We start from the raw sequence: 13,559 nt of genomic DNA on the forward strand, positions 1-13,559 counted from the left end.
AGCCAAACATCCAGTGAACAATGAGATAAACAACCAGAAGGACGTCCGGCCACATTAAATCTGCTTAAACTTGTCGCCTACTGTATATTGCTAGAGGCAACCGCTCCACGTCATCTGTGTGTGTGTGTATGTTAGAACACATAAACAAGTTCACGGGAAGTTTGGGGGAATTTCACTTGCGGTGTTTACTGTTTGGGAGCAGAAAGCCGTAATTGAGCCCACGTAAATCAAAAATCTGTTTAAGTTTCCCATAAGAGTCCTGATGCATTCATGCAATACCGAACATATTACTGCAGCGCTCAGATCCTCCCTTTCTCCCGGTTTGCCCCCGCGTACATTTCTGACCTGCTCACTGAGTACAGTCCAGTCTGAGTGCATTCAGTTTTGGTCCTGTTCTATGGAACAAATGACCTGAGATCAGTCATAACTGTGTCCACATTCAAAAGAAAACTAAAAGCTCCACTGTTTCTGTGAGTAGATCTGGGGTTCATCCTTAGATTTTCAAGGATGACACAGAAGGAAAAAGGAGATAATCTTATGATATCTATGCTAATACTATTACTGCTGTGAGTCACCTCACACAGACAGTTTAGACTGAGATTAATCTACAGTAGCCTATTTTCAAGAGTTTTTAAGACAATCATGGGAGTCTGAAGTTGGTGCCATGTGACCCGTGAGATGAACCATGTCTGCCCTGCACCTGATGAGCAGCTGAATGCAGAAAAAAAGAACATTTTGGTCTTACTCCTAAAGCCTGACCTGGATGAATGAGAATCTGCACAGACAGCTGGGACTTACTCATAAAATAGCTCCTATTGTCTAGCATTCTACTACACTACTTCATACAGCTTCCTGTTTCAGTATGCGTCTTAAAGTTAGGCTTGAAATAATAGGAGAGGCATTAAGGGGAGCTGTGAATGTGTTTGTGTCAGTGTATGCATGTGTGAGGTGTCAGGAACTGCAATGAAGAAACAGCAAGCAATGCATCATTCATGAACAGCCAAAACTTAACTTTAAACTAAGTTTACAAATGACTCAGGACTACTTTACAGGATACAGTAGGATGTGTTGGTGTGTGCACTCACACCCAGACACTGTGTGTGTGTGTGTGTGTGTGTGTGTGTGTTGCAGCTCAGAGTCGAGCTCTACCTGTAGCCACATGCCTCATCTGCTCTCTTAATCCAGGCTCTTCACTGGCTCACAGGAATGCAGTTGGCAAATTGTGTGTGCGTATGTGTGTGTGAGGGTGTGCGGGTGTGGATGTGTGAGTGTTTAGGTGGCTGAGTGTGAATGTGCATGCTTGTGTCTGAGCCATGACCTTGTCCACAGGTGGGACAGCTCAAAGGTAGACCACTGCTCGTGCAGCATCTGAGGAATGAGGAAATGTTTATGTTGTCACACTGCGGAGTGCCGTTTACAAAGTGACACACACACACAGACGCAGATCATAAATCACATCCCCGCTGAAAGAGTGAACTGCTTCTCCTCTAACCCAATTCCTCACGTCAAGGCTCGTGTTGACACACTCCTCATCCATCACAGCTCGACTAGAATGAAGTGGGGTGTTTGGGAAGAGGGACTGTTCCATGTGAGGTGTGTTTACTTTCACACACGGCTTCATAGCACTCACACAAACCTGCGCTGAGGACGTGGATCGGTTTTAAAGCTGACAGATGTCCTTTAAGTGGCTGAACAATGCGCACAGTTTATGATCTACAGCAAAGTAAGTGAATGGAAGGTCATTCGAGGACGTCTGACCATCTGGACGGTTTAAAGCTCGCTGGATTGAAGGACTCTGATAGACTCCACTGTTTGCCTCCCGTAGTGTCCCCAGTGTTTTCTTATTGTCAAATCAAGGCTGATGTGATAAGCCGACCAGCCATTCTGTGCTGCATTGACAGTGTGCAGCAGGTCTGGTAGAGGCTGTTTTGGGGTGGTTGTTGCTGGTAAGGAGGTTGATAATAACCTCCAGTGCATGTGCCATTACACTAAAACTAGCCAGCCAGCTAAAACAAAGAGCTTTAACCCTCAGTTGCAGCGAGTTTGTCATCGTGAGGGACGTTTCCCACACCACAACTAGTCATTTGTTTCAGTGAAGATATAATAAAATATTACTAAATGGACCTTTAACCCATTTTTAACCATATCTTTGCTAAGCATTTCACTGTTAGAGGACAAGCAGGATGGTGCACTCCTGGTTGTTTGCAAATGTCTTTAATCATAGATTAAAAGCTGCTTTAATGTGAAGTCTTGTTGGATTCTTTCTAATCCACTGTGAGTCAGAAACCCACACAGCCTCAAATGTATTATGTAAAAGCTTTGTTTCCTCCAAACTAATGTTATAAACTCGCCATCCTCTGCCCTCCAAACTTTCTTTTATCATCACGGCCTTTCCCTTTAATCTTTTACATCGTTCTTCTTTCTTCCCTTTCTCTTGTTCACTCTCCATTCTGGGAACAGCTCCCCCTGAGCACACACAGCAGTGAGATCACCAAAGCGCTCAGAGCTTATGCACGGCCGACAAAAGATTGTTTGTTCCATCACAACGTAAAGCAGGATCGCACGTTCAGTAACATACAGAGGCTCTGGAAAATGGCTGTTGGCTTATCTGCACAAGTGTAATACAGTGAAGGTGGAGATCATCATTGATCATAAACTCTAGCCTTAAACTTTCAACACGAATTGGTAAAAGTCCATGGCACATGATTTAAATGTCTGCGGAAGTTTACTGTTCTTTGAGATACAGCTACGAGCTGTGGCTATTTTATATTAACAATGGATCACATGACCACTCACTCATAGTGATGAAGGAACTTGTCCATCAACTCTGCAGTTTCATTCAGCTCTACAGTACGTATTAGCATCTTTCAGCTTATTCTTTAGATTTTCCAGCCTGCAGCTTTACTGTTTGGGCTGACTTTCTCTGTTGCCCCACTACATTTGTCTGATTTTATTATAGGACATTATTTCCTGCTTTTCTCCTTTTAGCATTATTTTTTGTCTCTTGTCAACTGATCAGAAAGTATGAACATCCCTAAAACTACTGTATGTTTACTTGTAACAGCTGAGAGCATTGTACTGTTTTTATACTCAACACAACAAAACTACAATATTAGACTGTATTTAAAGAAACATTTTGGCAGTGACAGTGACTAAAGGCAACCAAATTCAACAGGGAAAGTGGACATTTCGGTTGTTCTTGTAGACCTTAAAAAAGTAACAAAAATCCTCTAAAACACATATGGTGGTGCTATAGAGAAACTATGCAGGAGACCATGTGCAACCCTTGATCTGTCCTTGACATGCAGCTCGGTCCTGAAGCATGCAGCCTGTGACAGGAAATGCTCACAGATCAATGAAGAAGTGAGAGGCCAAACAAAAGCCAGCAGATAGGTTGACATGTGTGACCTCACGTTTAGAAACCCTCACATCCCTTCAGGGTTTAACCTGGATGGGCCCTCAGTGAACTGACACAACGTATCGGTCAGTGTCGCCACTTCAAAGAGGTGGTACGAGTGTGTGTGTCTCTGTGTGTGTGTGTCTGTTGGGAGTGTGTGGCTGTATTTGTCTTTTTGTTGACCCTAGGATGAGCATATGGCAGCCAACACAAAGCCACAAAGCCTTAACCCAGCTCATATCAATGCTGATACTGCCTCACTCCTCCTCTCAAAGGTGAACAACAGGACACATGCATGAGCACGCGCGCGCACACACACAGACAGACGAGGCTCCAGACCCCCACACCCCTTTATTTATAGCCCCCTCTTTTTGCTTCCCATCCTTTCTTTTTCAGATCAGGTCCTTTCACCCAGAGCAGGCAGCAGCTGGAGGACTGACTCTCAGAGGGACAGCAGGACAGAGGGAAATGGTGCTGAGCCACACATTAACTACTAGTTACCACACACACACACACACATATATAGGAAGAAGAGATAAAGTGAGCATTTACACTCTCCAAAACACCCATTATGTAATTCATGTAAGCCTCTGCTCTTTTTGGATGCATCTTGATGGAGGAACAAGAGCTTTAATTCAGAGACCCCAGTCACTACTGCTTCTTGAATGATCCTTATGAAAAGCCTTAAGTGACGACTGATCTACACAACCCATTTTTGTTTGCTGCTGCTGCTGGGATTGGATGTGTGGCTGCAGGCTTGACTGTCCCTCTGACGACACTTACCTGTAATAACAGCACCAAAGGGCTTGTGCTTGCTGTGGGTGGGCATTGCAAGTGTGCAGGTTTGTAGTGTAGTGCAATATGAATTTACCAAAACGTCTACTTTTCTTTTCAGAATAGAGTTTTTTTAAATACATGCAGTACATTTTCATGAACGTACAGTCTATATGTGAAAACATCAAATACAAAGTATTTTTAAAAACTATAAATTATTTCTTTAAATAATATCTACGTTCAGTCTGATGGACAAAGCCTGAGTAGTATACAGTATTTTTCTTGATCAGTACATTGATGTGTTTATTATAAGTAATATATGAGTGTATGTGGCTGTGTACTTTGACCTTGACTGTGTTATCACAGGTTCTTCCCCGGCAGCCTGGAAGGAATAACATAGTTTCCAAGACACAGCCAGAGGACCTGAACTTTTTGCTGCCACTAAGCTCTGCCTGCCTCCACAAGTCCAGCCACAGGTGATAACTGTCTCTTTATGTCTTCAGGACAATTCGAGGGCGTTTGAAAGAACATATTTGCTTCGCAATATTTGCAGCCTTAAGAGGCACCGTCTGAAACAGTACACTGACACACCTTTCCAAAGGTAAAAGCCCCAGATAAGTTACTGCAAGCACTGCACTTCAACCATATTCAGATTAGTGCTGGAAACCAAAACAAAGACTAAACAGGATCTGAGGTTTGGCTCTGTGAGCTCATCTGTGCGCTCATCCCTGCTCAGATGACTCATCTGTTAGCCAGTACATTAGTGTGTGGTATGCAAAGCAGAAAAAGTACCGTCTTCAACTCCAGACGCTCTTATCGCCAGTAGTGAGGTGATCTCCTTTGAATTACTCTTTATAGTTCTCCGTCTTGTTAATGGCGGTAAGACAGGTACACAGGTGCAGGCTTCTGTCCTCTTTGCTGGTATACACACTTTGCTGGACAGTAAATACCTTTCATAGTTTTTTTTATTTGAATGACTGCTTATGTGTCTGTATGTGTGGTGGAATCCAGCCATGAGCCCTGAGTCTTTAACTCCATGAAACATGAGGAAGTCACGAGACATTTTTGATTCACCACCAAACAAGTCTGTCGAATTCTAGTATTTTATCATATTTTGTTTATTCGCTTCCAGGATTAGTTTGCAAAATAGGCTTAACAACAGAGAATTTGGTGAGTATACTGATACGTCTCGCGTCTCACAAGTACAAAGCTGAAACAGCAGAATCTCTGCTGGTTGCCTGCAACCTCATGACGATGTCAAGATTGCAAGAAGTCATTGCACATGGCCAAAGAAATAGTCCAGCATATAACGTTTTGTACATCCACAACAGGTCTGTAACAGCCAAATCTAATAATAACCTATTTAATAAATTCACCATGTGAACTTTATGTCAATTGTAGAATTGACCTCAGTGTTACAACTGCAGCCCTGCATTCAGCACACTGTGGTTTGAATAAGTGTCATGTTATAGTTGTAAGGCTGAAATTGCTGATTTTCATAATCAATTTTTTCATCAGTTAATGTACTGTTTGGTCAGCAAGTACAGAGTTTGGACACTCAAACGCTGTTTTTCCTTTCCATGTTCTGCTGGGGACCTAAATGAATATATCGGCTCTGCCACCTTCAGCATGCATTGAAAAGAGCATTTCTGAAATACATGAGTGTGCAAATCCATTTTGTGCTTGCTGCGCTATACCTACATGCACTGCAGCTGTCTTTTTGTCTTCGAGGAACAATCCATACACAAAGTTATTGAATTTACAGCACAATCGCATAAAAGCAGCAAACAATTAGGAAGCTGAAGCCAGCAGGTCAGAATATTTGCTTGATAAATGACTTTAACCAACAAATGACTGCAGTCAAGGAGTCATTTGGCTTTTTTTGTTGTTGCTGGGGCCACACAGGTGGTGAGTCAGATTCTGGTAAAGGTGCAAACTGAAACCCAGCAGAGCTCACTCTGCACTGTTGTGGTTTGTTTTTGTCACTGGATGACAGGTGCCACAAAATGCCCCAAGTCTCTGCAAATGATATCATCTACCTCAAATCTTATTTTGCTGATACTTGACATGTGATCCACTTTGGTAATAGAGATCAAGCAAACAGAATTGGCCTCACTTTCTTGCCTACTTTACTGTAAGCAGTGAATTGCACCTTACTGGCACAGTCACAAACGCTAATGCGGTCAGAGTGTGCACATAAAAGGGTGGAGTCGGTGCAGTGGGACTTTTTTTCTCACCGGAGGGGATCAGACCTTGACTTGATGCGCCAGGAAGGGATCCAAGGTGAGGTTTTCAGGGAGTTATGGAGCGTCATACCTCGCAGCAATTGGTTTTAGCCTAATTCTGGCTTGGAATCAGATCCCCTTTTGATTCCGTAATCTGGTTTTCATTTGGTAACATCCAGAAACAAAATCTAGTTTATGTCAAGTCATGGAGCGCACCGCATTGGCCCTGCAGCGTGTCCATCTCTCACCGCGAGCAGCGCGTAAAAGCGAGTGGCTCCGGAGCGCCCTGGCCCATCACTACTGTCCCGATCCCGGCGTGGACAACGAAATCGTCGTCCTGGCCACTGGAATAGACCAGTACTTGCAGGAGATCTTCCACCACCTGGCCTACCCCAACCGGAACGATACGGTATCGGCGGAGGACTTCACAGCGCTGTGCGCCGTGCTGGGGCTCACCGGAGCACAGAAAGGAAAGAGGACGATAAAGGGAGGAACTGGAGATGGAGAAAAAGACGAGGAAGATGAAGACTTCAGTGATGTGTGTTCTGGGCTGCCCTGCCAGCTGTCCTTTAAAGACTTCCACTTGCGGCTCTGTGGGTATTTCCGTGTGCGCAGTGCGCGTCGGGGCACCGGGGAGTGTGCCTGGCGTCTGCCCGTTACTGAGGACACGGAGCTGGTGGAGAGACAGATCCGGCTCCGGTGGCCGCGTGTCAGACGGAGAAAATGTGTGAGTTTTGATCTGACGAGGGATCAGAACGGACCTGTTAACAGATCGAATAAAGGTCGACCCGCAGAGGACCGCGATTCAGGTACTGTACCAGGATGTGGTTTTACATTAAAGGCCGCCTGTGATCACTGAGGGCTTCCAAAATATTTCATTCAGTACTACAAGTGCACGTGGTCAAACTTCTTACAGCTATTCAATCAATTATTCAAGCACGAGTATTACTTTCCAGATAACTGTAGACACACGTTGCCTGCCTTACCAACGCTGCTCATTATTCACTGAACAGAGATGCACGGAGCAGTAATCATTGTCTTGAAACAATGTGTTTAGTAGGATTATGCTCCATCCTTTTGCACCACCTGTTCACTCATCCCCTTGTTCCCTTTGGCTTCCTACAATCAGTTTAATAACAAGTCATTCACAAAAGGAATGAGTGAGTGACTGAATAAAAGTAATGAAGTATTATCAGCTAAATGTACTTAAAGTGCTCATTCTCCAGACAAATGCCCCCGTGACTGATGTGGCTATTATTAAACTCTATAGATAGAGTGCTATATACTGATGCACCAATGTGGTGCAAGGTGGAGCTAGTTTGAACTTCAGTCCTCTGGTTCCCAACCAAAGGGCCAGGCCTCTGCTGAGGACCTGAAGATAGATCTCAGTGAGATGGTGATGGGAGAAGAGAAAAGAAAAAAAGTTTCTGATAGTCAGTATGTATTGATGTCTTTTTTTTTTGCAATATTTGCTTTTCTTATGAAATATTCCTCCTTGTGCGTTGAACATTTATCTAAATAAAACCATCTGACACTCTTAGAAGTGAAATGTCTTTTTGGTGGAATGGCAAACAACTAATAGACGCCTGCAGCATGACAGTGATATGCGATTTTTTCATGTGAAATCTTAGTTTTCAAAGTAACTACAACTGTCAGATAAATGCAGTGGAGTAGAAGTATACAGTGTCATAAACTACACTTAGTTACTGTCCACCACTGCTCATCTGTTTGGTTCTCCAAAAATGACAATGTTAGAGAGTGTATTCAGATATATTATGTTATTGGATTATTATTACAGACGCGAGTGTAGAAGCTGTGTTTGACTGCTGTAGCTGGTAGAGGTGGAGATGATTTTAACTACATGTTACACAGTGACAGGTAGTTTAATCTGTAACAGTGCATCATATTTTTTAAGATCATCATATGTTTTGCATGTAAGATCTGCATTTGTAAAGTAACTAGTAACTATAGCTGTCAGATAAATGGAAGATTTCCCTCTAAAATATAATGTAGTAAATGGACAAACTAACTTGGAATGGAAACACTGAGGTAAAGGAGCTCAGACTTGCAGCAGCTCTTGAGAAAATATTCTGAAATACTGTTCTGTGTTCCTGCAATTGAATCCCAATGTAACTGAGAAAAAAAATGAGCCATCAATCATCGAAATGAGCAGTGATTTGGGTTCACTTTCACCTCGAGTTTAACAATTTCTTACTCTTCTCCCCGCTCTTCCTCTTCTCCAGATGAGGTAGCAGCTCTGAGGGAGCTGGTGGAGGACCTTCGCTCGGCGCTGCAGGGGAGCGACGCTCGCTGCTTGGCCCTGGAGGTGGCACTCCGACGGGAGAAGAGCCGTAGCCTCCGTTCCACGCCCGCCGTCAGCTCCACAATTTCAACTCAACCCACGACTTCCATCACCCTCATACAGGGGAAACTGGTACCAACCCACAGAATTAAAGGACAGTGCAGTGGCACCGGAGGAGAAGGCCTGAGGAGGGCCGTGAGGAGACGGGACATCAGGGACCCCCTTGTGAGAGAGCTGAAGCTGATCCGCTCCTCACGTGATGGGCAGCTGGATGAGGCCATCAAATTCAATGGGCGTCTGGAGGAGGAGCTGCGATGGGCGTACCAGGAGGTGTGCAGGCTCCAGGGGGTGGAGTCTGCACTGAGGAAGGAGAACGCTCACATCAGGTTGGTTTTTTAAAGTTAACTGGATGATGTTTGACTGGAGGAATGAATAGATATTAGACCAGTTTGATGATCTCCATCAGGAGGCGGGCGGAGGAGGCCAGGGAGGCTCTGAGCGTGGGGCTTCAGAGGGTTCGGATGATCCAGGAGGAGGCCCAGTCTGTGCCGCAGCTCCAGTCCAGGATCACCCAGTTGGAGAGTGAACTGCACCAGTACAGGTACAGACGCTGTGTGTGGTCGTGAGCGAGCGGAGGAAAGTGCACGGGCATGTTTGTGCATCCATTTACACATCATTTGCCTCTGTGCTCTGCTGATTTGAAAGTCAGTGCACTAAAGCCAACAGCTTAAATTACACTCACTCTGAATTAGAGTGTTGAGCAAAAGTAGATGGATTAACTTTCAACAAACACCACCGCGTTAATGTTTAACAGAGTCTCTCTCTAACCCTCCACAGCGGCCAGTTTGTATCCTCAGACAGGATCATTTCAGTTGTGGTTTGACATACTGGAGAATGTAGCGGATAAAAAGTCAGATAATTCCCTCAGGAGTTGAATGAGACCAAAGCAGAGTGAATACTCATATTCATCAGGTGGACAGAAACACACCTCGAAGTGAAGGCTGATTTTGCTCTGTGTCTGCTGGATGTGCAAACAGGAAGCTGTTTGCCAGTTCTGACACCACCAAGTGGCCAAAGAAATTATTTATTAGTTATCACTGTTTTAAGTGGTGTCTTATTTGAAACACGTTGCTGCATCATTCAGATATATATGCTGTATATATTTGCAAAAATCAATGAAGTTGATGAGGTAGATTTATTGTCTATATGCTGTTCTAAAACATTCTGTTTTATTGATGTCTTACACAGTGTCACAACCTTTTTTTTTTTAAATTGGAGTTGCACATCTAGATAATCCTCTAACAACAGCTGACAGTGGGTGAGCAAATAACAGTTCGCTGTTTTGCTCAAGGACCTTTCAACAGCAGCCATTGAAGGTTTCAAGGTCTAAACCTGGGACCTGTCCGTCACAGGGTGGTCTCTCTAAAAGCGTGAAAGTGGGCCGATCCAACAGAACTGACGTATCAGGGACAAAAGTGAGTGTCAGGCACAATTTGTTGTCTAATCCCACGCAGCATGTCATGTGGAAGACAAGTGATTCTACGTGTAGGATGCACATCATGCAAACCATGAAACACCACAAGCTCTAACCAGTCACATCTTCCACATGTAGTCCGACATGTCTCTGTCTCTCAGGTCATAGTGCTGTGATAATCTAAATCAAAAATGTCTTGTACTCTGATCATGCCATCGCCCTGCTATTGCTGCATGACAGGCGGCATGTGTGTGTGATCAGTAGGTGGCAGCCAGCAGAAAGAATGATGTTGGGATGTGTTACATAAAAGGTTTTAGTCTGTGCTTGCAGAGTGGAAAGAGGAGCGCTTTCACTACACAGGTCTAAGCCAGCGCACCAGGTACAATAACCCACACACAGATGCACAAACGAGGGAGCCTCTGTCCACAGTATGTGCTGATTGGCAGTATATATGAGGTATGTTCTCTACCTTTGCTACTCTCAGATCCCGCTGCACCTGCATCCCTGACCCCACAAATCAACAAATTTACCCAATCGGATCAGAAGACGCCTGCAGCAAGACAGGTGAGTGACTGCAAAGTGGATGAATCACTGAGCAGTTATGGGTAGGAGTGTGAGAGCGATCATTTTCCCTCCAACGGTGCACAACATTTTGCAACAGCTCTTGCTCCCCCCTGGCATGTTTGTCGGGGGTTATTCATATATATCAAAGCTTTGCAAATAAGCCCGAACGTGCCAAAAGCTGCAGTTCCTGAAATGAAAGCGAGTCAATCCCCATAGACCCCCCATATTAAATGTGTTAACATCCTGATACAAAAACAATTTTGCTGTCTTTAGCTAATTTCCCCGTTGATAACAACTGTACAGGGGCTGCATTTTTATATAACTCACTCATTTTTTATGTTTGTAACAGACCTTTGTCGTGGCAGAAGTTTTGACTTGTCATAGCCAGAGAAACACAGATGAAACAAGTTTCATTTATGATGGCTCAGTTCCGTCAAGTGTCCCAGTACGCCATGACGGTGAGCCAGTATGCCAGCTCACCTAAATGGAACGCAGCCAAATTTCAGTGTTATCAGTTATGCCTGTGCTTATCCTGTTTGCAGACGCAGAGTATTTGCAGAGAGCAGTGGAGGGGAGAGCTGCCTCTGATGAAGAGGAGGAGGACAGGGAGATGAGGGAGGAAGGACAGTGCGGCCTGGCGGAGGCGAAGAAGCACGTCAGCCGACTGCACGGCTGTGGCAAAGGGTTAGCTCACATCCGCCGAACATCCACCACCGCTGTGCACACGATTTCCCACCGCAAATGTCAGGTGTCGCTCTGTTTCTTTCTCCAGGTGCCAGAACCACGTGGTCCCCCAACTTCCCTCTCAAAGTCACCCGTATGATAAAAGCCTCAGTAGTGCTTTTAAGGACAGCAGGGGGCGCTGCAGCTGGGAGGGACAAAACCAAGAGCAGCCAGAGGGAAGCAGGGGGTCTGAAAAGGAAAAGGTATGAGAGAGAGGTGATAATAGGAAACAGCTGAGTTGAATGGATTCAAATGCGAAGGGTTTTAAAGCTCTGCATAATGTCAGATTAGGTAAGAAAATCAGAATATTTAAGGTCAGTAGTTTTGTGGTTCCCCTCCATAAGAGCGTTGAATCACTAAAGGATAAGATGTAAAAAAGGCCAAATGTCAGATTATATCTCGCCATTAAAGAACATAATTGTTTTACATAATGACACATAATGTTTCATTTAGCTGGCTCACTTCGAGTTCGACTGATGCCTGCTTCCATTACCTTCCAATATACGTGTCAAAATGCTAACAGGTTTCATGTGAATTAAACCTTGGTTGGGGCAGCATTAGCCGGCATTGAATCATCAGACACTGTGGATATAGTTTTGGAGCTTCTTAGCATTGATTTGTTCCTCCTCCTGTCTGCCAGAGGCCTGAGAATGTGGAAGACAAGACAGGACTGGAGGAGAAAGGACAGACACGTCTGTCTTTGCTGGAGGAGAAACTCACAGATGCCCTCACACTGCTGCTGCAGCTACGCAGCAAGGTTCATACAACACACACACACACTCCCAACGTTTAACTCACACACACATACAAACACACACCTCTTCTAGAGTGAAGTAAAACATCCCTCTCCCTGTAGAACGTGTCCCGCAGGGCCCTGGGGAAGATCGTGATGGATACTCTGGATATGTGCAGTAGGAGCGGAGACGGTAGGTCTCTTCTACGTCTTCCAGCAGTATTTGTGTGTTAGTGTCGCTTGTCGCTGAAATTTTCCCTGGTACTTTGCAATTCCCCCATCCAGGTCTGTCTCACGTCCTGCAGGTAGCTGACGCCCTCTGTGTCCGGCTGTCCTCCAGGGATCTCCTTGGAAACGGAGGGGATGATGGAGCAGGAGAGAAACACCTGGTTCCATCTTCAGGCTGTCAGACCAGCAGCATCAACCCTCTGCTCATCTCCTGTTAAATAAGCTACTGCTGTGCTTCTTATGCATCCACTTTATCCTTTTCCTCTATTTTGTCTCGTTTCTCACTTGTGTATCCAAGATTTTGAGACTGATTCAGTGTATTTAAAAATTAATTTTATTTACTTTAATCAACCTTTTTGAAGAAGCCATATTTTGTATCTATTTAATTTTGATGAATAAATATCACTATTCAAGCCCTTGTTCCCTGTTTGAGTTGATGCACGATGAAACATAATCTTGTTTTCAGCATAGTTGCAGGTGTACATTTCACACAGTTAATTTAAACACAAGATACTTGTGCTCAAAAAGAGGATTCATTCTCAGTGAAGAACCTTGGAGCTCTAATCTGCCTCTATACCTGCCAAAGAGCAGTGATTCCTAACACGTCTCTGGGGGTCATCAGGTGGAAACCTCCCTTCAACAGTGTTTCGCCTACTTAGTCCCACTACACCTCCAGGAGGTTAGGCAGTGAACTCCGGCGTCCCAGAGTCACCCCCCCTAGTGCCAGTTCACACTGCTCCTACACAATCCAAACAGCACCGCCACGTTCAACTGACCCAGAGATGCTCCAGGTAGTGGCCAGTACCGATGCTACCATTTAACTATTGCTAATGCTACTGCTAACCGCTAGGAAGAACAGAAGAAGACAATACAGTTCCAATGCTACCATTTAGCTAATGTTATGTGCTAACCGCTACCTGCTAAGAGGAACAGAAGAAGACAATAACGCTAGATTCACCTATACTGTCACCTATACTAACTGCTAAGATACTATCATACTCTCACCGCTTTAGCTATTGTTAGCTGCTACAATGCTACCACAGGCCTAGATGCCACATGTAACTGCCGATTGCCACACTACCATCATCTACCCCTGCCTCTCACCAACTGCACCAAGAAAAAGCGGGGTGGGAATACAA

At 44.6% G+C, this 13,559-nt stretch overlaps 1 protein-coding gene across 2 annotated transcripts; it reads left to right on the forward strand.

The window, feature by feature from the left end:
- Window positions 1-6,421: 6,421 nt before the first annotated feature.
- On the forward strand, window positions 6,422-12,827 carry si:ch211-112f3.4 (EF-hand and coiled-coil domain-containing protein 1). 2 transcript variants are annotated; one of them, XM_041953666.1, is made up of 9 exons: window positions 6,422-7,205; window positions 8,640-9,084; window positions 9,165-9,299; window positions 10,657-10,736; window positions 11,279-11,420; window positions 11,509-11,662; window positions 12,100-12,216; window positions 12,316-12,385; window positions 12,478-12,827. In XM_041953666.1, the coding sequence occupies exons 1-9, from the start codon at window positions 6,602-6,604 to the stop codon at window positions 12,636-12,638; spliced, it is 1,908 nt and encodes a 635-aa protein (XP_041809600.1). In that variant the 5' UTR covers window positions 6,422-6,601; the 3' UTR covers window positions 12,639-12,827. The 2 variants fall into 2 exon arrangements, with proteins under 2 accessions (XP_041809600.1, XP_041809608.1); XM_041953674.1 differs by having other exon boundaries at window positions 12,498-12,634.
- The last annotated feature ends 732 nt before the right edge of the window (window positions 12,828-13,559 follow it).

This window comes from Chelmon rostratus, chromosome 2, assembly GCF_017976325.1.
Source record: "Chelmon rostratus isolate fCheRos1 chromosome 2, fCheRos1.pri, whole genome shotgun sequence".
In the NCBI taxonomy this organism is placed as follows: Eukaryota; Metazoa; Chordata; class Actinopteri; order Chaetodontiformes; family Chaetodontidae; genus Chelmon; species Chelmon rostratus.

Coding starts and splice junctions, on each gene's coding strand:
- si:ch211-112f3.4 (XM_041953666.1), top strand. CDS start 6,602: ATGGAGCGCACCGCATTGGCCCTGCAGCGTGTCCATCTCTCACCGCGA. Junction 9,085..9,164: donor AAGGAGAACGCTCACATCAG/GTTGGTTTTTTA, acceptor GATCTCCATCAG/GAGGCGGGCGGAGGAGGCCA. Junction 12,217..12,315: donor TGCTGCAGCTACGCAGCAAG/GTTCATACAACA, acceptor CTCTCCCTGTAG/AACGTGTCCCGCAGGGCCCT.